Here is a 24,204-nt window from a genome sequence, read left to right on the forward strand (position 1 = left end):
CTCCAAACCCCCAGACCCTGATCCCCCCCCCCCCAGACCCAAGGCCAACCACAGCCCGGCCGCGGCCGTCCCTTCGCCCCCCCAGGACGCCGACCAGCACACACCACGGGGACGAGGGGCTCCTGCTCTTTATTCCAGCCCCGCCGCCGCCCCGCGCCGTGGTGGGTGAGGAACCGCGGGCCACGGCCCGCAGGATAAAGGCACACGGGGAAAGTCACGACGGCGACCCCACTGTCGCTGCGGGAGCCCCGTCCCCACATTTCATCCGCCAGAACCCCACCTCGCCGCTCCCCCCGCCTGCTCCCACCCCCTCTGGTGCTCACCCTGCACAGGGATTGCTCCCAGCTGCTTTCACACTTTTCCCCCGAATTATTTTCCCATTCGCATCCTATCCAGCTCTTTGGCTCCATAACGTCCTCTTACTCTCCCCGGCGACTTCCAGAAGGGGAGGAAAGACCCCACACCAGCTTTTATCAGTGCTTGCAGCCCCCCTGGCCGCCCGTCAGTGCCGGGACCTGACCCTGGCCTGGCAGAGCAGCTGCGGCACCGCGGGGATGCTGCGGCACCGCGGGGATGCTGCGGCACCGCGGGTGCTCAGCTGGAGGCTGACAGCAGCACGACAGAGCCACGATCAGCTGTCGGAGCACACGTTTCCGACAGCCATCTATCCACACCTCCAACCTGAGGAAGAGTCCTTCACCCACACCAGGTCCTCACCCACGGCAGAGGCTCCTCCAGCAAAAAGAGCCGGCGGGCGCAGACACGCTGGGCAGGGCAGGGCGAGCTCCAGCCAGGCTGCCCAGGACTCGTGGCCAAGGAGGGGGAGAGAGGGGACAACAGCGGCCCTCTGTCCCTGGGAAATGACCCCCGTGCTCTCACGGGATCACAGAACAACCCGAGTTGGAAGGGACCCACGAGGATCATCGAGTCCAACTCTGACCCTTCTCTCCTGCTACATTTCCTACTTCACGCACCCGCACTTAAACAGGTGCCACTGACAGAGGCGGTTTGTCCCTGCACTCGTACGGGCTCTCCCTCCTGGAGTGGGTCTTCTGGTGCCCGGACAGGTGGTCGTGCCGCTTGAAGGCTTTCTGGCACTCGCCGCACCAGTACGGCCGCTCGGCCTGGTGGCGGTGGAGCAACTCGGAGGCCCAGACAAAGCTCCTGTTGCAGCAGGCGCAGAGGGTGAAGTGATGCAGGTCGGCGTGCATCCTCTGGTGCAGCATCAGGAAGTTCTGGCTGGAGAAGTTCTCCATGCATTCACTACACGTGTACATAATTTTCTGAGGCGACAGCGGGTACCGGTTGGGGCTGGGCTTCTCCCACTGCGCCGCGGCGCCGCTCCCCTGGGCGCGGGGCTGGGCGGCCGGGCAGGGCGGCAGGCTGGCGCACTCCTTGGCGTCGGAGGGGGGGCAGAACCCCGTGGCCGCCCGGATCCGCAGGTGGCGCCCGATTTTCTTCTTGGACATGAAGGCCTGGTTGCAGTCGACGCAGACATACGGCACCCAGTTGCTGTGGCTCCTCTGGTGGATGATGAGGTTGATTTTGAGCAGGAAGTTCTTCCCGCACACGACGCACCTGTAGAACTTCTCCCGAGAGGAGCCGCGCTGGCAGGCCGTGGTCCTGCCCACGCAGGCGCTCTCCACCGGCTTTCCCGGCACGGTGACCGGGCGGCTGGGATCCGCGCACACCGCTGCTTGGCAGAGGCCCGGGATCTGCTCCCTGCCCAGCTCTTCGGGCACGTCTGCCACCAGACCCCGGCCACCGTTCCCCGCATCTTTTAGGTCCTCCTTCTGCAGCCCCTCCAGCGGCCGTTGAGGCACCGCCAGCTCCTCCGCAGCAACCTCCTCCCGCGGGACCTCTGTTGGGACCCCCACATCAGCACCTGCTGGAAACGTTCACAGAAGCTGAGCGTCACCCTGCCGCTCGGTTCTGAGGACAAGGCACAAAGACGCAGGGGCTTTCCCCGTGCCTGCCCACCCGGGAGCTGCTACGAACAGCAGCACCACTCCCCCCCTCACACGGGGACCGCGGTGTGGGTACAGGCAGGGCACGGGTACAGCCAGCCACCGGAGACACCCCTGGGTGGCCTGGCACGACAAACACCACTGAGGATGGGGGGGGCTCTGCCCAGTACCTGCTGCAGGGGGGGGAGATGGAGGCGGCCTCAGGTTCACCACTTCACGGCAGCACCTGGAGACAGGGCAGGGCGGAGAGGGGCCCGGCCGGCCGAGCTCCGCTGGGGTGCCGCCGGCTCCCTGAAGGACGCGTGCTGCAAGGGCAGAAGCGGGGATCAGGACACCGGGTGGCACACGGGCAGGGCCCGGGGTCCCTCGCACGGTGGTCTGGCCAGGCACTCACGTGTGCTGCAGTCCGGGGCGGCCGCGGGGCTCCTGCTGCCCTCCAGGTCCCTGCAGCTCCCCTCACGGGACTCCTCCGCCTCCGCCTGCAGAGCTCCACCGCTCGCGGAGCCAGGACAGCCGGGCTCTGGGGGCAGAAGGGAACATGGTGTCACCAGCAGCTGCTGGGGTCCAAAGGAGCCAGCACAGGGGCTGGGGGTCCCCCCCAGGGCATCGGAGGCTCTGCAGCACGCGCATTATCACAGCAGCCGCGGTACCAGGGGAGGGTTCGAGGCCCCAGCACGATCCCAGCGTCACCCACCTGCGGCTGGCTCTGGGGGCACCACCGCTCCCTCTGGGTCCGGCTCCGCTGGCACGCACGGCTCTTCTTCCTTCTCAATCCGAGATAAGAGTTCAGGCTTGGCTAGGTCACAGTCTGTTCGAGGGCAAAACAGGTATCAGGGGCAAGGCGCGACGCTGCCTTTGGGCGCACCACAGCCTTCTGCATGCACAGACTCCAGTCCCTGCCCAGCAAAAGCTCGTCTCCAAGCAAAGCAGCACCAGTGATGCACACGGCGAGTTAGGGATGCACAGGAACCAGCAGGGAGATCTAAGGGGGTATGGAAGCACCCTCTGGGTTATCTGACACCTCCCCAGTAACAGCCACAACGAAATCCATCCCCGCTCCACCTGGGGATGCCGCCACAACCTTCTGTTCTCCCAGAACCCCCCTACAAATCGGAAAACACGCTGAAGCACAGCAGAAGAATCATGCATCCCTTGGTGAACGCCTGTTAGCCCACGCAGCAGCGACGCGTCCTGCCCGCGCCCGCTCCGAGCCACCACGTGCCTGCACCGACGCTCACCGCTGGGCGAGGGCGGAGGACGGGCTCGTGCCGGCACCAGGAGACAGGCACCAGATCCGTGACCCACGGTGGGACCGGGCTCGTGCCTCGCATCGTGTTTTGGCCCAGGCTCCGCAGGCTGCACTTAGCGCAGAGCCCGCGGGACGGCGAGAGGCGGCCTCGGCACCCGCTGCGGGGAAATCCAGCCCCTGCTCAGCGCGGGACAGAATTATCGAGGGGCACGAGGGTCAGGCCGGGCTGCGTGGGGTGCCACCGCGCAACAGGCAGGGTGCAAAGCACGTCACATCCATGCACATGCCCCGAGGGGAACGACGACTGCTTTGGGGCGCTGATTTACACCACCAGGGGCGGGCGGCTTGCTGCAGGCCGCCAGGCAGGGCCAGGCGGCGCCTTCATTTCGGGCCACCTCCGTGCCACCACGGGCTCCCAGCGCCGTGCGGCTTCTGCAGCGGGTTTCCGGACGGCTCACCGCAGCAGGACAGACAGACAGCACGTCCACCATGCCGGCAGGGAACCCTACGGGGACGTCGGCAGGCACGAAGCGGGAACTGCTGTGACAGCTCAGGGAGGCCAGCGTACCTGCTCTCCACGAGGAGAAGACACCGAGCCACTTACTACCCCTTCCTGTGTCCCCCAACTTCTGCTCGCTGCCAGAGGGGACAAGAGATCGAGCAGATCGTTTTGGGATCCCAGCGAAAGGCAAAGGAAAGCAACCCTGAGTGAGCAGCCGGGGCAGCAGCAGCGGCGGCTGCAGACCGGCGGGACCGGACGCCTACACAGGGACACCAGCATCTCGTAGCTGCTCTGCATCACGCTCCGGTACAGCTCCTTCTGCCCGTCATCCAGGAGGGCCCACTCCTGCGTGCTGAACTGCACCGACACGTCCTCGAAGGTCACCGGCACCTGCGGGCACAGCGCTGGGCTCAGCGGCCCCGTAAGACTGAACCCCCAGCCCCTCAAACACCCGCTCAGCCCCCAAAGCCGCCCCCCGGCTGACCCGCAGCCAGACGAAGACCCCATAAGCGGCCCCCAAGCTGACTCCCAGTCCCACAGACACTGCCCCGGGCTTCCAACAGCCCCACAATCGAATCCCAGACTGACCCCCAGCTCCACAAACACCCTCCTCAGGCCAGAATCAGACCCAAAAGCAGCCACCAGCCCCCCAAACGACCCCCAGACCAATCCCTGGACCCTCAAACACCCTCTCACTTCCCAAATCGCCTCATAAGCGACCCCTAGGCTGGCCCCCAGCCCCACAAACACCCCCCCCCAGCCCACAAAGCATCCACAAAGCGACGTGCATCCCCACAAAGACCCCATAAGCATCCCTCAGCCTCCCCCCCCTTCCCCACAAAGACCCCATAAGCAGCCCCCAGGCTGCCCCCCATCCCCACAAAGACCCCAAATCACAACCCCGGCTCCCACCCATCCCCACAAAGACCCCAAATCACCCCCCCAGCTCACCCCTATCCCCACAAAGACCCCATAACCAGCCCCTGGCTCCCCCCCATCCCCACAAAGACCCCAAAAGCAGCTCTCTGGCTCACCCCCATCCCCACAAAGGGCCCAAAAGCAGCCCCCAGCCTGCCCCCCACCCCCACAAAGACCCCATAACTGGCCCCAGCCTCCCTCCCATCCCCACAAAGTCCCCATAACCAGCCCCTGGCTCGCCCCCATCCCCACAAAGACCCCATAACCAGCCCCTGGCTCGCCCCCATCCCCACAAAGACCCCATAACCAGCCCCTGGCTCGCCCCCATCCCCACAAAGACCCTGTCAGCAGCCCCCAGCCTGCCCCCCACCCCCACAAAGACCCCACATGCATCCCCCCCGCTCTCCCCCATCCCAACAAAGACCCCCGGAGCAGCCTCCAGCCACCCCCCCGCCCCCACAAAGACCCCATAACCACCCCCCAGCCTCCCCCCCGACCCCACAAAGACCCCACAAAGACCCCACAAAGACCCCCCCCCCCCCCGCCCCCCGCCGGGCCGTACCGAGGGCAGCCGCAGCCCCCAGGCTCCCCCGTCCCTCAGCGCCGCCTCGGCCCGCTCCAGCCGCCGCTCCAGGGCCTCGATGCGGGCGTGCAGCTCCGCCATGACCCCCGGGAACGGGAACGGGACGGGAACGGGAACGGGGACGGCCCCGGGGGGCGGCCCCCGCCACCTCCCCCGGCCAGGCCCCGGCCCCGGCCCCGGTCCCCGCCGGCCGCTCTCTCCCACAGCGGCCCCCGCCGGACGGGCGGCGCCGAGCACCGGCCCCGGGAGGGGATTTGAGGGGTGGGGGAAGCCCCTGGGGGGGGGGGGGGTCTCACGGGGCTTTTTTGGGGGAAAAAAGTGCAAATTTGGGGGGGATTTTACCCCACCTCCGCGGGGGCCAGCGGGAGGGCTGAGGGACCAGGAGCCCCCCGAACGGGGGGCTCCTGGTCCCTCAGCCCTCCCGCTGGCCCCCCAGCTGCCCCCCCCCCGTTTTATTTCTCCCGGTGATTGACAGCTGTCAATCACCCCGCCGCCTCTCCGTGAGGCCGCCGGCCGGCAGGGGACGCTGTGGCGGACGGCGACAGCCCCGGGGGGGGGGGGGGGGGGGGGGGGGGGGGGGCGGCGGGGGGCCAGGTGCGGCGGAGGCTCCGGGAACGGTGCAGGTAGGGCCCGGTCCCGGTGTCACGGTGAGGGGGGCTAAGCCCGGTCCCGGTGTTCCCCGACGGGGAGGGAGAAGCGGTCCCGGCGTCCCCCTCACGGGGAGACACTCCCGGTGTCCCCCCCCCCCCCCCACCAGGCTACAGCCCCGGTCCCGGTGTCCCCCCCCCCCCCGGCGATTTAAGGCCCCGGTCCCGGTGTGCCGAGGCCCCATCGCTTTCCCCTCGCCGCCCTCAGCAGCCCCCGGGCGGAGGATCCCCGTTAATCCCCCCCCCCCCCCGGGGGCCATGGCCTCCCCGCCGCCCCCCGGCCCCCTCTGCCCGCCGGGCCCCCCCGGCAGCGGCTGCATCTCGCTGTGGACCGTGGTGGCCGCCGTGCAGGCGGTGGAGAAGAGCGTGGAGGCCCACGGCGCCCGGCTGCTGGGGCTGGAGCGCAGGACGGTGAGCACCGAGAAGAAGTACGTGGACTGCGAGAGGACGGTGGTGGATTTCGGCAACCAGCTGGAGAGCAAGCTGGCCGTGCTGGGCACCCTCGTCCAGGAGTACGGGCACCTCCAGCAGCGCCTGGAGAGCGTGGAGAACCTGCTGAGGAACAGGAACCTCTGGGTGCTGCGCCTGCCCCCCGGCCCCCGGGGAGAGGTGCCCAAGGTAAGGACCGGCTCGTTGGCGTTATCCCATCTCGTTATCACGTCTCAGCAGGGCCTTCAGGCCGTCCCCCGGGGTGCCGAACGGGTGCTGCTGGCCAGGAGGGGGGGTCCCAGGAGCCCCATCGTTGCCCTGAGCACGTCAGGGTGTGCAGAGGGTGCTGTCCTGCGCCGCGAGCAAGGATCTGACCCGGCTGATGGCTCCTGTGCATGTCTGCCTGAGCCGAATTTCACTGGCAAAGGACAGACTGTTACATTTTATAACAAACACTAACTTCTTTCCTGTGAAAATGACACCGAAGTATACGAATTACCTTTATTATGGGACCAGGGGAAGCAGAAACATTGAGTATTCACAGAATTAGCACGAATTAACAAAGTTATTCAAACTGAAGATCCTAGTCCTTGCGCTCGTTGTGTCATGACAATACCCCCAGACAGGTTTTCTTCTCTCCTTTCAGCACTTGATATACCTTAGCAGTAAAAAAAGAAATAGAAATGTGGACGTTTTCTTTCCCCGGTGCTGTAAGCACGGCAGAGGTGTCTCGCCGTACCCGAGCGGGTGCTGAGTTTGTGACCTCTACGATTGCAGGCCCCAGAAGGGTCTGACAGCAGCGCCGCTGGCTTCTCCGAGCAAGAGTGGGAGAACCTGGAGGAATGGCAGAGGGAGCTGTACAAAAACGTGCTGAGAGGGAACAGCGAATCTCTGATCTCTCTGGGTAAATAACTTGTCAGCTGTCGGCGCTTCTAGACTAGCTCTGTTCCGGGGGACTTCTCCCCACGCCTGGGAGCTGAAGTTGTAGAAACACGGCGAAGGCTGTGCCCGCTGCTGAGGCCATGTCGCGTCCAGCCCCTCGGTGGCCAGGACTCACTGAGGTGGGCACTGGCTGCCGTCGCCTCCAGAGGCTGCTCCGTGCCAAGCACAGCCCGCAGACCCCTTCCCTCAGGCCCGCAGATGTTTTCTGCGATGGGGCTGGCTGCCCGAGCCAGGAGCCACCATCTGTCGGTGGGCCCTGCAGAGGGCTCTCACCAAGCGGTGTGTTCTGGCCCATGGAGCCGCCTCGGGGCGTGCAGCTGCTGCCAGCAGCGTTTGCAGGGGTCCGTCCCTTCCTCCCCGTGAGCACCGAGGACTTTGCTCACCCCTGCAGGCCTGTGTTGCTGCAGGCTCGCTCCCTCGCCTGGCACCTACAGGGATGAGGGCAGTTCGAAGCAACAATTTTGAAGATAACATCTCTGTGCCTCAGCAGATTACGCAGTCTCCAAACCCGACCTCCTGTCCCGGCTTCAGAGAGAGGTGCCCTGCGATGAGGTGGCTTTGGGAGAGAGGGAGATTCCTGTGGAGCCAAGCGCAGGCAAGGAATGAATTGATTGCAGGTTTATCCTTGGGGATAATGCCTGTGTGTTGTTGTCACCAGGCAGATGATGGTCCTGATTTGCTCTCGCAGGAACTTCTCGGGTCTTAGGAGAAGCAAGTTCCAGGGGAGTAATAGTGTTAGAAAACATGTAATGGGGTTGATCTTTCCCATTAGCAGAGTCTCTGGTGTTTAGACCTGATGCAAGCAGCCAGGACAGCAAAGAAGGAGTGCAGTGCCCGACAGAACAGGAGAACCTGGAGGCAAAAACAGTGTTGGCAGACCCCACACCCGGTGAGTGCTCTTCTGGAAGAGCGTGCTTGGACACAACGGCGGGGAGGACGCTGTCCTGAAACGTGGTCAGCTGTGGGGTATTGGGAAGACTCCTCTACAGGGCTGAGTAAAGCTCCCAGCAGTAGGAGCAGGAGGTGCTGGAGAGAGGTTGAAAACGAATGCCGGGAGCAAACCTCCTGGGTGCAGCTAGGGAAGGGCCCAAGGGTGCTGTGACACCCGGTAAAGGAGTTCCCTCTCTATATTAGCAGAGTACGGCATTCCAGAGCCGAGCTTCGCAGGCGCTCTGAAGCAAGAGGATGAGCCGTGCACGGAGGAGCAGGGAGCCGCGGAGGACATGGAGTTCACTGAGCTCAGCGTGGGTGAGTTCTGGGCAGTTCCACAAGGCGCAGCGAGAGCTGGTGCTGCACAAGGGCACCCAGGATGGTCCCGCTGTGGGAGAGCGTGTGCTGAGGCCTGGGGAGAGAGCAAGAGCCTCTCTGAGGTCAGCAGAGCAGACAGAAAGCTTATCGACAACTTTACTGGTAGTAAGGTTAAGGATCCGGGTAAACAAGGCACTGCAAGTGAAGAGAGGGGCATAGCAATACAGGAATCGTTAGGATTGAAGTTGAGAACAATTAATTCTCAAGGTCTTCTCCAAAGATGGGCTGGGATGGCTCTTCCATTCCCAACAGCAATGCAATACTCGATTAGTAGGCCGTTGGTAGGCAGCTCACCAGTCGCTTCCTTGTTTCGTGCTGTCTCCCTCACCATCAGTCCTGGTTTTTGTTTCTCCTTGTTGTCAGTGGGGCTTGCTCCGTTTTTGATATTTGCCCTGCTGTGAGTAAACCTTAGGTACTTTTTCTCATGCCCCTAGTGTCACCTCTGCATGTTGTCACCTCTCCGCTGTCAGGCGCTCCTCAGCACCAGTGAACTGGGAAGCGACGCTGTCCGGACAGGAGGCCGATCCCTGTTCAGATTCTGCCCTCACACTGCCCACAACTTTTTAAATGGAAACTGCCAGCAGCTGGTTGCTTTTCCATCGACAGGCCATACTCCCATCCAGGTCAACTGAAATTAAAAGTTTGGGTAGGAATGAGAGTCAGAGAAAGTTCCCGGCAGGTTTGGTGTGAGTGGAGAACCCCAGGCACCTACCTCAGAGATGAGAAGCAATGAACCCTCCGAGAAAATGTACCTGTACTGCCTCAGGGGGACCGCGGGGGATGCTTCCTGGATGCACATCCAAAGCAGCAGTAGGCGCATCCTGACTCAAAAACAGCGAGTGTTCATGTGTCCCCTTTCATGAAGGAGGCCACACAGGTGGTTCTCCACGTCCTGGGAGTAGAGGGAAGGCAGATGGGGAGGCAGAAAACACGTTGGAGGAGGACAGTGGCTGCAGACAGCTTTGCAAACTGTCTGGGGAGCACTGAACACTTGTCTTGAAAGGCAGCGCTCCTCTCTGCCCCCTGCCCGGTGGCTTTTCACGTTCACCGCTAAGCCAGCTGAAAGGGAAGCGTTCCCGTGCTTCTCAGTCATATTTTCTCTTCTTTTAGTCTCTCTTCCCTGTGTCAGAGGGGCCTGTTTGGTTCGGGGCTGGCAGGGGAACGAGTGAGGGGGTTTCAGAAGCGTCTCGTGTCACCCACCAGTGAATGCCCCTTTGTTTTTCCCCTCAGTTCCAGCAGATGAGGTGATAGCGTTCAAAATAGAGCAGCTGGACTCCGACGAATGCCTGCAGAGCTCGGAGTCCCCCACAGCTTTATCCAGGGATTCGGAGGAGGTGGTCTTCGAGGGTCCCAGCGAGGCGCTGCCCTTTGATGGTCAGTACGGCTCTCCCGTGCCCCTGGGAAACCAGAGCACAAGCAGGCTGGTGCCATCCGCTCACGGGGAAGGTGGTCTGGGCGAAATCAGCACCGTCGCGTTCTACAGGCAAGACTGTCCTGAGGAGAGACCCCACTCCTGCGTGGCGTGTAGGAAGGGCTTATGCCTGAAGAAGATGCTGATGATGCAGCAGCAGAGTCACGGCACGCTGTGCAGCAGTGAGTACCCCGAGGACGGGGAGGTCTTCCTCCAGCAGCAGCACCAGCAGATCCACGCGGAAGACGGGTCCCACGTGGCCAGGGGGAGCTTCAGGCAGAACCAGAATGCAAAAGCCAGGGACAAGGCGCGCGGCAGTCCCAGGTGCATGAAAAGCGTCGGCGCCAACGGCACTGACGAGCCAAGCCAGAAGAGCCCCACGCGGGGAAGGGCTTACAAGTGCAACAAGTGTCAGGAGTTCTTCCCCCAGAAGAAAACCCTCATCATCCACCGGCGCGTGCACTCGGGCCGGAGCCCAGGGGTCCTCTGGTGCTCGTACTGCGGCAAGACCTTCAGCCATCCCTCCAACCTGACCCGGCACCAGAGGATCCACACCGGGGAGAGGCCGTACCAGTGCAACGAGTGCTCAAAGCGCTTCACCCAGAAGCAGCACCTCCTCCAGCATGAGAAGATCCACCTGCGTGAGAGGAACTGTGTGGCTGGCAGTCGCGTGAGGGAGGCACCGCTACACAGCTTCTAGGTCGCGCGGGGCTCACGTGGCCCTGCGGCCCCGGGGTGGAAGAGGTAGGGGAGGAGAGAACCTCTGCTGCTCAGCACTAAAGTCCCTCTAACAATTTATCCCAAAGGTCCAAGGAAAGTAGAATTAGGATCCAACTTGGCATTGCTGCCCTTTTCTTTGCGGCGGTGATGGCATGCCATAATACCTCATAGTCCGCCCCAGGATCTCTTAAAAATAAAAGCGTCTGGGGCTTCTCCAGCTTTGAATCCGTTATTTGAACTGGCTACAGCAAGGTAAGGTTTTTGGAAGCAGCTGCTCTTTGCCTGGAGTTTCCCTGGCTGCTCTCCTGGACAAACTTCTGCTGTGCTCAGTTTCACGGGCAGGTTTGAGTTACAGGTTTGCAAAAGGCTCCAGGCAGCTAAACACGTGCACAAGGTGAGGTCTGGCTCATGGCCTGCATGGATGCCCCATTTGCCAAAGGGGGGCAGCTGGTCAGTTCCTAGCTCTCTCCATGCACAGGCCAAGTGACCTTTTCATTGCTGCTGCTGCTCGGGAAGCTCGCTCGAAATACAGGTTTGTCTCACGGAACGGCTGAGGCTGGGGGCACCTCTGGGTCCGTGCGGTCCGACCCCTGCTCCTGCAAGGCCACCCAGAGCTGGTGCCCCACATCCAGGTGGCTTCTGAAGATCTCCAAGGAGGAGACCCCCCCAGCCTCTCTCAGTTCCTTCTCTGGAGCTTAAAATCAGATTTATTTTTCTGTAAACTACAGCGGTAGGGCCACATTCTGCCCTGATGTGTGAGGTTGTTGTGATGTGCACTGGGTCCTGCTCCGCTGGAGACTGGCTCTGTACTGCAGTAGCTGCGGGGAATTCGCCTCATTGCCTCTCTCCTGAGCACACCTAAGGGAGGTGGCATTGCCCAGACTCCTCCTGAAACCTGCAGGACTCCTAGTGGAACTGAAACGGGAAAGCACTTGTAAGCCAGAGGCAGCGCACAGCTGTACTCAGGCTGAGGTGAGAGCTGGGATAACTTTCTGCTGACTGCCTGTACGCTAACACTTTTTTCGTTGTATGTCACTGTTGTCTTCATCTCCCTTTCCTCCTGTTAGCTTGGGTACATATGATTTTTTTTTTTCATTATATCCCCAAATGAAATGTGTTTAACAAATGGCCCAAATACGTCGTGCAACTTCAGGGCTTGCGTGGCTGCCTGACCTGGTTTAAAGCTGCTGCAGGTTCTCCCCATCACTCACCAGGCTTTAGAAACCCCTCTGTCGCTGCCTGGTCCCAAAGTGTCTGCTGAGGGGAGGATGCAGGTGCCTGGCTCGCCCCTGCAGGGACAGAGGTGTTCCTCTGGTCCAGCTGGCTGCTGGGGCAGATGTTTCAGCCTGGAAGCTCTTTTGGCCAAGAAGTGAGGTCCCTCTCCAGGTCCTCGCTGTTCATTGCTGCCTGCTCTGGTCTGTTTAAGCTAACCCGATTCGTGCAGAATCCAGAGCAGGTCAGGGTGAAGCTGCGTGACTGCTCTGAGCCTGTGCTGCGGGACAAAGCTGGCACAGAGCCCCTGGCAGAAGTGTCAGCGGCGCTGCAGGTGTTTGCCTGGTGACATCTGCCTGCAGCCTCTTCTCGCCTTAGTGCCGCCGAGGTCTTTGATTTCTCAGCTTCCGACGTGTCTGAGTGGGTCTGTGTGTGGTGAGCCTCTCTGTGCACGCAGCCGTTTTGTTTTTTCCAAATAAGAGATCTGAGGGGACAGAGGGTTCCACGTTGCGTCACTTCTCGGTGCTCAGTGGCCACTTGCTGCCATAAAACCGGTCCACATTCATTCTTTTTCTTCCGTGTTTGACGTGCTGAAGGAAGATCTCTTGGCAGTTAGCAGTACAGGCGGTACAGCATTTGATACCCAGACAACTAGTCTGGGTCTTGTTCAGTAAGCAGGTAAACTAATCAGTCCTCCAGTGGTTTCCTGCTGACTCCGATTAAGCTGCTTCTCTCCGTTTTACCTTTTTTGTTATCTTAGACTGTGAGCCTTCAGGGCAGGGAACACATTTCTATCCGTGTGTGAAACGCCAGTTACACCTACGGCAGTAGATACTTGATTTTTTTATAATAATGACATTAAACTTGAACAGATTAAAGTGCAAAGTCCTCAGTGCTTCTTTTTTTGGTCCTTTCTAATGTCCCTTTACCTGCGTCGCCTGGCCCTGGGTGTGAGTGCACGGGGAAAGCCTGCGTGCATGGTCACGGAGATCCCAGGGATCTTCCCATCTGTGCGGGAGGTGGGACGGTCTGTCACACACACCTCGCCTTCCCTGCTCAAAGCGAGCGGCAGTTTGTTGTATCTCACCTTACTGATTAGAAGACAGAAGCCTCCCTTGCAGACCAGAGTGGGTTTTCATTGTTTTTTCTTCTTATTTTTTTTTTTTAATACTGCAGCAGCACCTGAGCAGGAGCGTTGTTTTCCATGTGTGCATGAGATCCAAACAGGGCCTGAATGGTAATAGCGTCCAAAAATAGCATGTAAATAAGCTCACTGTACAATTCTCATCCTGCAGGCAGATCAAATTGATCCTGCTGCAGGCAAAAAGTTCTCAGCAACCTCAGCGTTGCAGCCGCCATCAGCTCAGCCCACTCCTTTGAGTCTAGGAAGAGCAGGATTGTTCTGGGGTAAAGATGCAGAGGTGCTCCTGTATGCAGCAGCAGTTTGCCCTGCGACCTGAGCAGCCGAAAACTTGGGAACACTTCAACAGTATTTGTGGATCATTCTACGAACCAACAACTACAGGCGGCTTTTAGGGGCTGTTATGGCAAAAGGACAATAAAAACACTGAGGTCCCGCCACGTTGCCGTCTCCAGTCCTTGTTGTGCCACTGCTGTGTACGTTCTGGTGCTGACCTCCTGCTCTGCCACTCCGTCATCTTTAGGCAGTTGAGTTTGCAACAATAATTAAAGAAGCTGTCTGCCTGCTGATGAGTTCACGCCTGAGACATCTCCGTAACCACAACCGTAAAAGAATCAGCGAAAAGTTGGGCATTTTAGCACTGTGGGCTGAGAAGGGTTACACTATCTTAACAGCGCTCTCCTATTTCTGTCTGTGAGACCTCGTGTTTCAACTGCTACCAAAGCATCAGAAGCCATTGATGTACTCCATATTTCACCACGTCTTGATGCTGGCTGTGATAACACAGACGGAGCAGTATTTTGCGCAGTGAGTCACAGTTTCCCTGTTCAGCCCAGCTCTCTTGTATTTCAGAGATCAATATGTACATTTCAAACAAATCTCGGAGCTATTTTGAGGCTTGTGCAGCTTAAGTTTCAGAAATTCAGCCCCGAATTCAAGAACAACTATTGCCAAGTGACACGGAAATGCGCCGCTCTCCCAAGAGGGAAGAAGAATCCTCGCCCAGACGCCGTGATGCTCACGGGACAGAGCAGAAGCTGCAGGGAGAGGCCAGGGAAGACGCAGGTGGGGAGGGAGAATTTCAGGAGCGCAAGGCGATGCCTCGTGGAGTCTTCACACCTCCTGTGAAGAGGTGCCGTGCTTTTGCCCTCCTTGGGTAGCACTTCTCAGTGCAGCTCTTTTCTGATCTTCTGCTGCATGGTTTGATACAGCTCAGGCTGGAATATGACTGCAGCCTCTGCCTCAAAGCCAGGTGTCTAGGCGGAGTTATTCTTCACAAAAGAAGAAAAAAGCATGCTCAGAAAACCAGAGAAGAACCTAAGCTGACCCAGGACAGCAATGACCCATTGGACTCTGGAGCTCCGGTGGGGCAGGCGCTGAGCTGGGGACAGCGCCAGGAGCCGAGGGACCGGCCCGGAGCTGGGGCAGGGGAGGGTCAGGCTGGGGGTTAGGGAAAGGTTCTGCACCCAGAGGTGGTCGGGCACTGGGACGGGCTGCCCGGGGACGGGGGCACGGCCCCGAGCTGCCGGAGCTCAAGGAGCGTTTGGGCACCGCTGTCAGACACAGGGGCTGGGGTTGGGGTGATCCTGCACAGAGCCAGGAGTGGGACTTGGTGATCCTGGTGGGTCCCTTCCGACTCAGGATATTCGGTGATTCTGTGACTCTATTTTGCTTAAGAGCAGCTCAAGTTTTTGTTTGTCCATTTTTCAAGTACCTTCTGCTGTTAGAGCAACTCCACATCTTTTATTGCTTTGCGACTTCAGATTTTTGTTTATAAAAGCCTTTCTGCGTGTCTTACCACACAGGGGCAGGAATTCTTTGCATACCACAGGAACGCGGCCACTTCTGCATTTCGGATTGGCATGCCAGCTCTCCTGCACCCAGCGCCTTACGCAACAACTAAATGCAAGACATGAGGGCACGGGCAGGTGCAGAGCAGCTGGCCTCTGGCAGTCCCTCACCAGCAGGCCTCCGACAATGCACGTGCCACAATAGCTGTCACCCAGCGCCGTGTCCAGGTTCTTAAGCCCCTTTCTCTCCCTTCCTAGGGTGAGCCAGGCTGGATGGGGCTGGGGGCAGCCTGGGCTGGGGGCAGGGGGCCCTGGGCATGGCAGGGGGTAGCCGTGGGGGGCTTTGGGGCCCCTTCCCACCCAGTCTGCTCTGTGGTTTAAGGCAAGCTGGTAGGAGCAGTTTATTGTAGGGCAGGTCAAACACCTGATTCCTACTATTGGAGGTGGCTACAGAGCTGTCACAACTCAGCGCCATCCTGACAGCTCTCTGCAGCAAGAACGAGCACGTCAGCCACATCAGTAATGTCAGCAAACACTTTTATCTTTGCAGTTGTGATCACCTCGGAGGTGAAGGAGGCCCTGTAGGTCCTGTTTTGTGTAGCTGGTGGCCAGGCAGCTTAGCAAGTGGCCCGGATTAGGATGAGGTGAGGTCGTGCTGCCCAGCAGCCTGCGGGTATGGCACAGAGGGTGGCCTGGAGGTGTTACCTGATCTGGTGAAGGCTGCTCGGCGGGGACACCCGCAGCGGAGCCCCTGGGTGCTTCTGGCCAGGCTGGAGCGTGCGGAACGCGTGGAGGCATCACGCTGGGAGGCTGGTGGCAGCGCAGATGGGGTGGTAGCAGGGCCAGGCAAACCACAGCCGGGGCCAGGACGCACCGCATGGCCACCGTGCCCCTGTCCCGGGGCCGTGGCAGTGCCGGAGAGCCCCCAAAATGAACCTCAGGTGCCAGTGCTGCGCCCCGCACCACGGGTCAGCCCAGGCCTCGGGCACAGAGGGGATCCTGCACCCTCTGGTCCCAGGCGTGCTCCAGCAGCCCCCGGAGCCGGCGCCCAGCCCCACGGGCAGGCGCTGCTGGAGCTGTGCAGGGAGCAGCCCCCAGCCCCTCTCGGGGCAGCCTGGGCCAGGGCTCCGGCACCCGCCCGGCACGGACGTGCTGCTGGGGGGCAGGGGGAGCCTCCCGGGCTCCGGGCCTCTCTGGGCACCGCCGGGCAGAGCCCGGCTCCGGCCTCTCGGCGCCTCCCTGCAGGTGCTGCCGGCCACGGCCGGGATCCCCCGGAGCCTCCTCTGCTCCAGGCTGAGCAGCCCCAGCTCTCCCGGCCTCTCCTCACAGCAGAGGGGCTCCGGGCCCTGCGGCATCTTCCTGGCCCCGCACCGGGCTCTCCCCAGCGCGTCCAGCTCCCTCCTGGACCGGGGGCCCAGCACCGGACCCCGCACCCCAGGGGCGTCTCACCGACACCGACCGGGGCCGCTCCGCCTCCCCCCCCCCCCCCCAGCTCCGGGGGCCGCGGGGCGGCGGCAGGGGGCGCTGCGGGGCCGCCCGCGGAGCTCGGGACCGCGGAGCCCGGCGGCGGCGGCGGCGGCGGCCATGGCCGGTGCCCGGGTCGGGCGGGCGGCGGTGTCGGTGTCGGCGCGGCTGCTCCGCCTGGAGGCCCGCCTGGCGCGGGCGGAGCGGCAGCTCCGGGCCGCCCTGGCCCTGCGCGGCCGCCTGCAGGCGCTGGAGCGGCGGCTGGAGCGCGGAGGCCGGCGGGGGGCGGCGGCGGCGGCGGCGGGGCCGCGGGCCCCGGCCCGGTTGCGGGCGGCGTGGGCGCCCTTCGGCGAGCGGGAGCGGCGGGCGCTGCGCGGCTGGCGGCGGGCCCTGCGCCGGGCCCCCCGCAGGAGCCCCCGCGGAGCGCTGCCGCCCCGCGGTAAGGGCCCGGGGGACGGCGCGCGGCGGGGACGGCAGCGGGGAGCCGGCGGCGGGGCGGCGGGGGCGAGGGGGCCGGGGCTCTCCCCGCCGCCCGTGGCAGCAGGAGGCGGACCCCAGAGGCGCAAAAGAGCCCCCCCAGTGCCCCCCCCCGCCGCGGGATCCCCCGGTTCCCGGTGCTCGGAGCCCGGCCGCCACCTCCGGGCACCCCCAGCCGTGGGCACCCGCAGCCTGCGCCCCTGTCCCCCCGCCTCCCTTGTCCCCCCCCTCCTTCGGTGTGAAACCTCTGCCCCTCGTCCTGTCGCTGCCAGCCACCCTTCCCTCTCGTGGTCACCGCTGCCTGCGGCTGTGCCCGTGGGACCCGCCGTCCCCGCGGTGCCCGCCGAGCTGGGATGCCGTGTGGCTGGACAGGCAGACCGCTGGCATGTAACAGCATTTTCTGTTCCCTTTGCGCAAATGTCTGTGGTGGGTTTTACACCCCTGAAGGACTGCTCTGATCCCTTCGTTGCGTTACCGGAGCGTAAAGGTAGAGCAAGGTGTGGAGCATCAGCCTGTTTCCCCCTATGTATTTCACAGAGGTGTTCTTCTTTTCCGATGAGTTTTATTCATAATTTTCCCTTACTGATGTTCTTACTGAGCTCTGTTCTAAGACATGCTCTTTATGAAGCGGTGAATTTCGGTATCCGGCAATGCTTTTCTGATGGGCTAGAAGTGCTGTGGGTTTTACCGAGGGTGACTGAGCAGAGAATGGCAGAGCCAAACCAGCAGCAGGACTCAAGAACGAGAGTTCGGCGGCACCTTCCTCGCCCCGAGACTCCTGCAATGAGATTTGTTTACTGATGTTGGCTGCAGCAAATCAGACATTACAGCTGCAGAAACTTTTGCGTGCCTCTGAAACGCAACCCCCTGCTGGGGGCTTTGTGACAGGTACCCGAGGCCTGCTGGAGGGATCTTGGGCAGCAAGAGCTAGAGCCAAAGTGAGGTTTTCGCTGGTATGAGGGCTAGAGCAGAGCCGCTGAGCCTGGGGTGGGATGAGAGTTTTAATTAATGTTGTATACGGAATTAAAATACCCTTGGTTCCTATTAACAGAGGACAGCATAATCCATGTTAAGCAAGAGGAAGAGTTGTGTGCAGCGGATCAGGAAGAGGTGGAGGCTACGGGAGCTCTGGAAGGGCCCTGCCCAGGTGAGTAACTGCATACCTCGCAGGGAAAAAGAGGCAGAGGGATTAAATTCTAAGCTTTTGTTTGTTTATTTGTTTCCCCCTCACGTATTCCGAATATTTTATAAAAAGCTCACAGGTTTTGAGCAGACTTGCCACCAGTCCTGACTGGCAGGCAGCTGGTATTTCATCTTTTCCCTTCTCGCGGCCACCTTGGAGTGCGTGGCTGGTTTTCATCCGAACAGTGGAAGGGGAAATGTTTCACTCCCCCTTAAATTCCTTACTCTGTGCCCCTCAGGCTGACAGCTGTAAGCTGCTTACTCACTTTTTTGGGCCAAAGAGTTAGCTCGGAGGAGGCAAAATCAGTGGCAGGACCAGACGTGCGGCCGGTGCGGCACCTTACTCTTTATGAGGGGTGGCAGCTCTGTCTGTTGGCTCCGCTAATTTTATTTGGCCTGTCGCTTTTAAAGCAAACTGGGATTTCTAGACCTTGCTGTCAGATCTCATTTAGGAAGCGGGCTTATGGGAGCTCATGTAAAATCTAGGGTTGGCATGGGGAAGAACAAAACGAGGACAAGTCTCACCCTTGTAAAATCTCGAACTTGAGCACTTCTGATAAGCTTGTCTTGAATTTTGTCCTTTATCAGAGCCAGCGTTTTATGAGCCTGAGACTTCAGGTCAGACCAAGAGAGGCACAGAGGCGTATGCCAGAGAGCTGCAGGGCACAGAGGGTGAAGACCTCCCAGGAGACCCTGACACGGGTGAGGACTCCCTGGAAAAAACTCCCGGTGTAGGAGTGACCACTCGGGTGGCTCCTGACGTGTTGGCTCAGGTGGCTCCTGAGGCTTTGCCAGCACTTTTCTTACCTTTGTGAGCTCCTAAATCTTCTGTGCTTTGCATCTTTCTCCAGTGTTTCTCAGTTGTGTACATTTTCCCCAATGAACAGAATTCCAGACTTGTGCAACTGATGTTTTGTCATGGATTAAACAAGAGGAGGAGCCACGCTGCCCTGAACGGCAAGACTCAAAGAAAGAAGAAATCCGTACAGACCCAAGAACAGGTCAGTAATGAATGCCAGCTGAGATTTCCTGGGATAGTGGATCTAATGTAGAGCATTTTTTATATTATATTAAATGTTATGGCCTTATAATGTAAGCCATGAAAGGACTGATGCGAACCTCAGTCTGCCAGTTAATGTTTGATCACAAAATGATCGGGTTCTGCCAGCTGAAGTCTCTCTTCCCTCCCTCAGATGCCCTAAAACTGTCATAAACACCGCCTTGGTTTTCTGTTTAGGCAGGCACAGTGGTGTGCTCAGGTTGGTAGTTCCAGCCGGCTTGGTGTGTCCAAACCTGGTACCAACGATCGTGGAGCCTTGGCTTTGCGTTCCCAAGCAGGAGAGCTCTCCTGCAGCAAAAGGCAAACAACTTTAGGCAGCTTTAATGCAGACAACTTTAGGACATGCCGTTTGGAGATGTCCATGGTAACAATAATTCAGAGGAGGTTTTGGACAGAGCAGGTGGAGTATGGATTGTCGTTGAGGTGGAGTTGATTGACAGAGATTCATCTTTGGGTCAAGGCTCAACCTCAGGGAATAGGTGTGCAAATTTGGACAGGGATTTTAAATACAACCTCTCAGACCGCAACCCAGGACTATTCAGTATAGCTCTCAGGTGGAAAATTGAGGAGGAATACGCAGAAGAATATTTTGTATGGAAATCGGTTGATAGCCTAGGCTGCCTTCACTTCCTGTAAATTATTTGGGCATTCGTGGACACTGACAGCCACGTGGTGAAGCTGCTGTAGAGTAAATTAATGGATGATCCCTCGGTATGCCAGTGGCTGTGTGGGAACTGCCTACGTGAAGGGTTTCACCCCACAGAAAAAAAGATCATCTAGGGTACTGCCCTGGTGTAAGGCTGGATCGGCTCCACCTAACTCTTCCCTGAGACATCTGTTCAGGCTGCCGTTAGGGGCCCCGGGGCACGGGCTGCCAGCTGACTCTGTTCCAGGCCTTCCAGCCTGTCCTGCCGCGTGCCCCGCAGCTACCGAGGCGCGAGGACGTGCTGGGACAGTTACGCTGGTGCCTTTTGCCTTCACGCTTTAGCTTGGCCTGTGGCAACGTGTCTGTGTGCTGATGTCCTAGCGTGCAGCAGGGGAAATAGGAGCTCGGGATGTTTCCGCGGTGTAGGTAACGTTGGTCTCAGCTGGCCGGTCTGTGGTCCCGCACCGTGCTTGGTGCTGTTTTCGGTAGCAATGCACCGCGGGGGCAGGGTCACGGGGGCAGAGGAACCACGGAAAATGAGAAGCCCGAGCCGAAGTCCACTGATGGAAAATAATCGTGAAGACAAAACACTGGGTTATTGTCACAGGGAGCTGTAATGACAGAAAAAGGGAATTTGCAGTCAGCGGAGCAACAGGCAGGGACGAGCGGGGTGTACTTTGCCCAGTGATAAATCTAGAGCTGTGCCTAAGCTGCTGAGGTGCTAGGTACCTGTTGGGGTTGGATTACTGGGAGCCAGAGGAAGGCAGGAGAGGTGTCGAGAGCAGAGACAGTCTGGCTGAGAGCTGTCAGCTCTGGCGGCCTCGTGCCAGGAGCGTCTGGGTATCAGCTGCAAGGTGCGAGAGCCTTCTCCTTGCCTCAGCGCTGCTCTGAGCGCTCTGAACTAAACGCGGTAGGGGGGTGTCTCCCCGCAGAAGCCCAGCCTGCAGAGAGAGCAGCCCGTGGGCAAGAAGGGGTCGTTTACACTGATGCCTTTACCTGGCTTTGCTGCCTCAGCTTGGACCTTGCTTCTCGAGATGCGCGGTGGAGCATCCGGAGAGCAACTGAGAGCGCTGAGCTGCAGGTGTCCACCCTGTTATTTACACGGCGATCTTAGGCTCACGCTTCAGACGTCTGAATGAGAGGCAAAGATGAGACATCGCCTTAGTGATTTTTCACAGAGATTTAAAGAAATAATTGCTAACAGACCGTTTATTTTCCTGGAGATTTTGTTTCAGTGGCACTCTGGTACTCGCCCTTCCCCTCAGTACTAAAGCCCCCCATCTTATGCGCTTTGCCCGCTGGTGCAGCACGCCTATTGAAGAACGTATTTTCTGTGATACCCTTAAGAGGCTTCCTTAACTGAAAGTCTGTGAAATCTGTCTGTTTCAGTGCATGGTGAGAACATGAAGAAGGATTCTCTGGCCGATAGCTTTGGAAGCACGGTTTGTGACTCTGGTATACTGGGGAGACCCGGAGAGAAGTTTTCCAAGGATCCTAGCCCCGGAGTGACGTGGGACAGTCAGTGGAATTCAGAAACGATGGAAACAAGCACCGCCAGGAACGGCTTCGGGGATGACGCTCGGTACAACCAAGCATTTGGTGAACACTTAGATTTCTTTAGCGCTCAGGAAAACAACGTTGGGAAGAGACCGTGTGCGTACAGCAAATGCGAGAGAGACTCCAGCCAGCAGGAACATCTTCCAGCTCCCCAGGGAGACCGAGAAGAGACGTTTCCAGGCCCCGTGTGCGAGAAGAGGCTCAGTGAGAGGATGCTCCAGCAGCAGCCAGGTGCTCCGGGGGAGAAACGCGAGGGGCAGAGGGCTGCTCCTGCCTCCCGCGAGGGGCTGCCCTCGGGGCCGCCGCTGACGGCCCGCGTGGAGCGCGGACAGAAGGCTGCAGGCGGAACCAGGCTCCGCGAGCACAGCGGCCTTTGTGCGGAGGACCGTCCGTCCGTGGGACACGGGGAGAAGCTCCCCGCCGAAAACCCCTTACCCAGCCCCTGCGGGGATGACCCGCGGGACGTGTCGGAGGCACCCAAGGGCAGCTTGGTGAGCCAGCAGCAGAGCCAGGGCAGGGGGAAGTCCTACATCTGCAACGACTGTGGGAAGAGCTTTGTTTGCCATTCCTGGCTTGTTCGACACCAGATGACTCACACGGGAGAGAGGCCCTACAAGTGCTCAGAGTGTGACAAAAGCTACCGGAGAAAAGATTATCTTTTAAACCACCTGCGCCGCCACTCGGGAGAGGGGCTGTTCCAGTGCCACCTCTGCAGGAAAAGATTTGTGCTCAGGAGGAGTTTAATTAAGCACCAGGAAAGTCACGTGCAGGAAACACAACTGACTGTGGGCGCTTGGCCCTGCACAGAGGTCCGGGAATCTGTTGTGCACTCCAGATAGAAAACCCTGCCCAGCTGTGGGTTTCCCGGCCCGTTTAGGGGCAGGGGTGCAGCAGGATCTCCCAGGGGGCAGGAGGAGGCTGTTGAGCGGCCGCCCTGTGCCCCCTGCCCGGGAAGGGGAGAATGTTGGGGGTTGTTTCCTTCAGGGCATGTTGGGGTGGTTTGTGGAGCTGCCTCGCAGCTCTCAGCGGTGCCGAGTGTGTAGGAACGGTGTCGAGGATGTGTAGGAAATCTGCAGCGCTCAGTTAGTGCTGGCTGAGTCCGCTCCGGGGAGAAGTGACATCAGCACACGGAACGACGCGTGGCGCTTCAGGCCGGACATCCGAAGGGTTGTCCTGAGACGTCTCAGAGCCCAGAGACTGGTGTAAACGTGAGTTCAAGTTACTGCTGGTTCACCAAGCGTCTGAAAATGTGTGAGGGAACACCCCACGTGTGTGAAAACCTTTGGGAAAGGAAGCGTTGACCCCGTGGCTGCCTCTCCAGCAAGCAGCAGCCGGATCACATAGCCTGCGGGCAGCGTGTGCCCTCCTGAGAGCATGGTTTGGGGACTCCATGCTGCTGCACCCCGAGGGAGGGCTCCTGCGGGCTGGGGCTGGCCTGGACGAGGCGCTGCAGAGTGACCGGGGGGGCCTGGAGTACGGTTCCCATTTTGCGTAGCCTTAAAGTTCTTTTCCGCTGTACTTCGCCATGTCGCTACAGGTCCGCTGGGGTCGTTTGTACAGTTTTCTGCGTCCCGTGAAAACAGAAAAGCTAAATACTAGCCGTTTGCTCAAAGTTTTCCCCCGACAATTTTGTGTTTGCTCACTGTTGGTGTTTCTCCGGGGGCAGTGCTGTTAGGGAGGTGTGCCCCTCGGTGACGGGAGGCCTGGGGTATTTGGTGGCGTCGGGTTGGGACAAAGGCAGCGGCAGCCCGTGTTGGTGCAGGGCTTGCTCGCCGCCTGTCCTTACAGGCTATGTCAGATTGAGGCTGAAACGCGTGGATTTGGCTTATTTTGGCTGGAAACGTGCGTTTTTGTAAAATTTACAGTATCGGGAGAGCCCCGCGCCTCGTTCCCCGGGGAAGGGAGAAGAGCTGAGGCGGGAGGTGGCGCCTCCCCCGATGCCGGTGTCACGGTCGCTGCCCCGGGACCCCCGGGTCCTGTCCCCCCCCGCCCCGGTCCTGTCACGCCGCCCCCCCCCCCCCGCCCCGCTCCCCTCAGGTTCCCGCCGCTCCCCGCCGTTGCTATTGGCAACGGGAGAGCGCGTTCCCGCCACGCCCGCTTCCTTCCCCTGAAGCCACGCCCTCCTCCAATCAGAGCCCTCCCCTCGCTTCGCCGGCCAATCGCAGGGGGGCCGCGCCGCACGTGCCCGCGTCCATTGGCTGTGGCCGGGCCGCGCGCGCGCCCAATGGGAGGGCGGGGGCAAAGAGGCGGCCGGCCAATGGCGAGGGGAGGCGCGGCGGCGCTCTGCGCGCCTGAGGCCGGATTGGCTGCGGCCGGGGGGTGGGGCAAGATGGCGGCCTGATCCCGCTCCGAGCTGTGGGGGGGGCTCAGGTACCGCAGCGCCGCGTCTGACTGCTGTGCTGACAGAAATTTCCTTCGCAGCCGCTGGGTGGGTTCGGCAGGGGCTTGGTGCCTGCAGTGCAAGTGCTTGGGGCTGAGGCAAAGGCTCAGCCCCTGCTCAGCCTTCTGCCCTGTGTGTTCGCTTTGGGTTGTAACCCAGCGGGTGGCAAAGTATCACAGAATCACAGAACCCCAGAACCATCTAGGTGGGAAGAGACCTCCAAGACCACCGCGTCCAACCTCTGCCCTAACACTAACAAGTCCCCCACTAAACCATATCACTAAGCTCAACATCTAAACGTCTTTTAAAGACCTCCAGGGATGGTGACTCAGCCACCTCCCTGGGCAGCCCATCCCAATGCCTAACAACCCTTTCGGTAAAGAAGTTCTTCCTAACATCCAACCTAAACCTCCCCTGTCGCAACTTTAGCCCGTTCCCCCTCGTCCTGTCACCAGGCACGTGGGAGAACAGACCAACCCCCACCTCTTTACAGCCTCCTTTAAGGTACCTGTAGAGAGCGATGAGGTCGCCCCTGAGCCTCCTCTTCTCCAGGCTGAACAAGCCCAGCTCCCTCAGCCACTCCTCGTCAGACTTGTTCTCCAGACCCCTCACCAGCTTG

General features: G+C 60.2%; 2 protein-coding genes across 10 annotated transcripts; one reads left to right on the forward strand and one right to left on the reverse strand.

Moving 5' to 3' along the window:
* Window positions 1-113: 113 nt before the first annotated feature.
* On the reverse strand, window positions 114-5,447 carry LOC125180905 (zinc finger protein 777-like). Of its 2 annotated transcripts, none has more exons than XM_066991097.1 (6): window positions 5,199-5,447; window positions 3,982-4,108; window positions 2,662-2,775; window positions 2,362-2,487; window positions 2,138-2,272; window positions 114-1,885 (listed from the first exon to the last, which is right to left on the reverse strand). In XM_066991097.1, exons 1-6 carry the CDS (start codon window positions 5,298-5,300, stop codon window positions 981-983), a joined length of 1,509 nt encoding a protein of 502 aa, XP_066847198.1. In that variant the 5' UTR covers window positions 5,301-5,447; the 3' UTR covers window positions 114-980. The 2 variants fall into 2 exon arrangements, with proteins under 2 accessions (XP_066847198.1, XP_066847197.1); XM_066991096.1 differs by having other exon boundaries at window positions 114-1,888.
* Window positions 5,448-5,773: 326 nt separating this feature from the next.
* Window positions 5,774-22,820, forward strand: LOC106046799 (zinc finger protein 777-like). Of its 8 annotated transcripts, XM_066991094.1 has the most exons (9): window positions 5,775-6,484; window positions 7,073-7,199; window positions 7,728-7,832; window positions 8,010-8,126; window positions 8,372-8,485; window positions 17,812-17,907; window positions 18,531-18,644; window positions 18,830-18,943; window positions 21,038-22,820. In XM_066991094.1, exons 1-9 carry the CDS (start codon window positions 6,125-6,127, stop codon window positions 22,042-22,044), a joined length of 2,154 nt encoding a protein of 717 aa, XP_066847195.1. In that variant the 5' UTR covers window positions 5,775-6,124; the 3' UTR covers window positions 22,045-22,820. The 8 variants fall into 8 exon arrangements, with proteins under 8 accessions (XP_066847187.1, XP_066847190.1, XP_066847188.1 ...); XM_066991086.1 differs by lacking the exons at window positions 17,812-17,907; window positions 18,531-18,644; window positions 18,830-18,943; window positions 21,038-22,820 and adding an exon at window positions 9,776-12,776 and having other exon boundaries at window positions 5,774-6,484; window positions 7,725-7,832; XM_066991089.1 differs by lacking the exons at window positions 17,812-17,907; window positions 18,531-18,644; window positions 18,830-18,943; window positions 21,038-22,820 and adding an exon at window positions 9,776-12,776 and having other exon boundaries at window positions 5,774-6,484; window positions 7,725-7,832; window positions 8,375-8,485.
* Window positions 22,821-24,204: the final 1,384 nt, after the last annotated feature.

Source organism: Anser cygnoides, chromosome 2 (genome assembly GCF_040182565.1).
Source record: "Anser cygnoides isolate HZ-2024a breed goose chromosome 2, Taihu_goose_T2T_genome, whole genome shotgun sequence".
NCBI classification, from domain to species: Eukaryota; Metazoa; Chordata; class Aves; order Anseriformes; family Anatidae; genus Anser; species Anser cygnoides.

Coding starts and splice junctions, on each gene's coding strand:
- LOC106046799 (XM_066991094.1), top strand. CDS start 6,125: ATGGCCTCCCCGCCGCCCCCCGGCCCCCTCTGCCCGCCGGGCCCCCCC. Junction 7,200..7,727: donor CGAATCTCTGATCTCTCTGG/GTAAATAACTTG, acceptor GTGCCTCAGCAG/ATTACGCAGTCTCCAAACCC. Junction 18,944..21,037: donor CCGTACAGACCCAAGAACAG/GTCAGTAATGAA, acceptor TGTCTGTTTCAG/TGCATGGTGAGAACATGAAG.
- LOC125180905 (XM_066991096.1), bottom strand. CDS start 5,300: ATGGCGGAGCTGCACGCCCGCATCGAGGCCCTGGAGCGGCGGCTGGAG. Junction 2,488..2,661: donor GCCCCCAGAGCCAGCCGCAG/GTGGGTGACGCT, acceptor TTCTGCCCCCAG/AGCCCGGCTGTCCTGGCTCC. Junction 1,889..2,137: donor ATCTCCCCCCCCTGCAGCAG/GTACTGGGCAGA, acceptor GAACGTTTCCAG/CAGGTGCTGATGTGGGGGTC.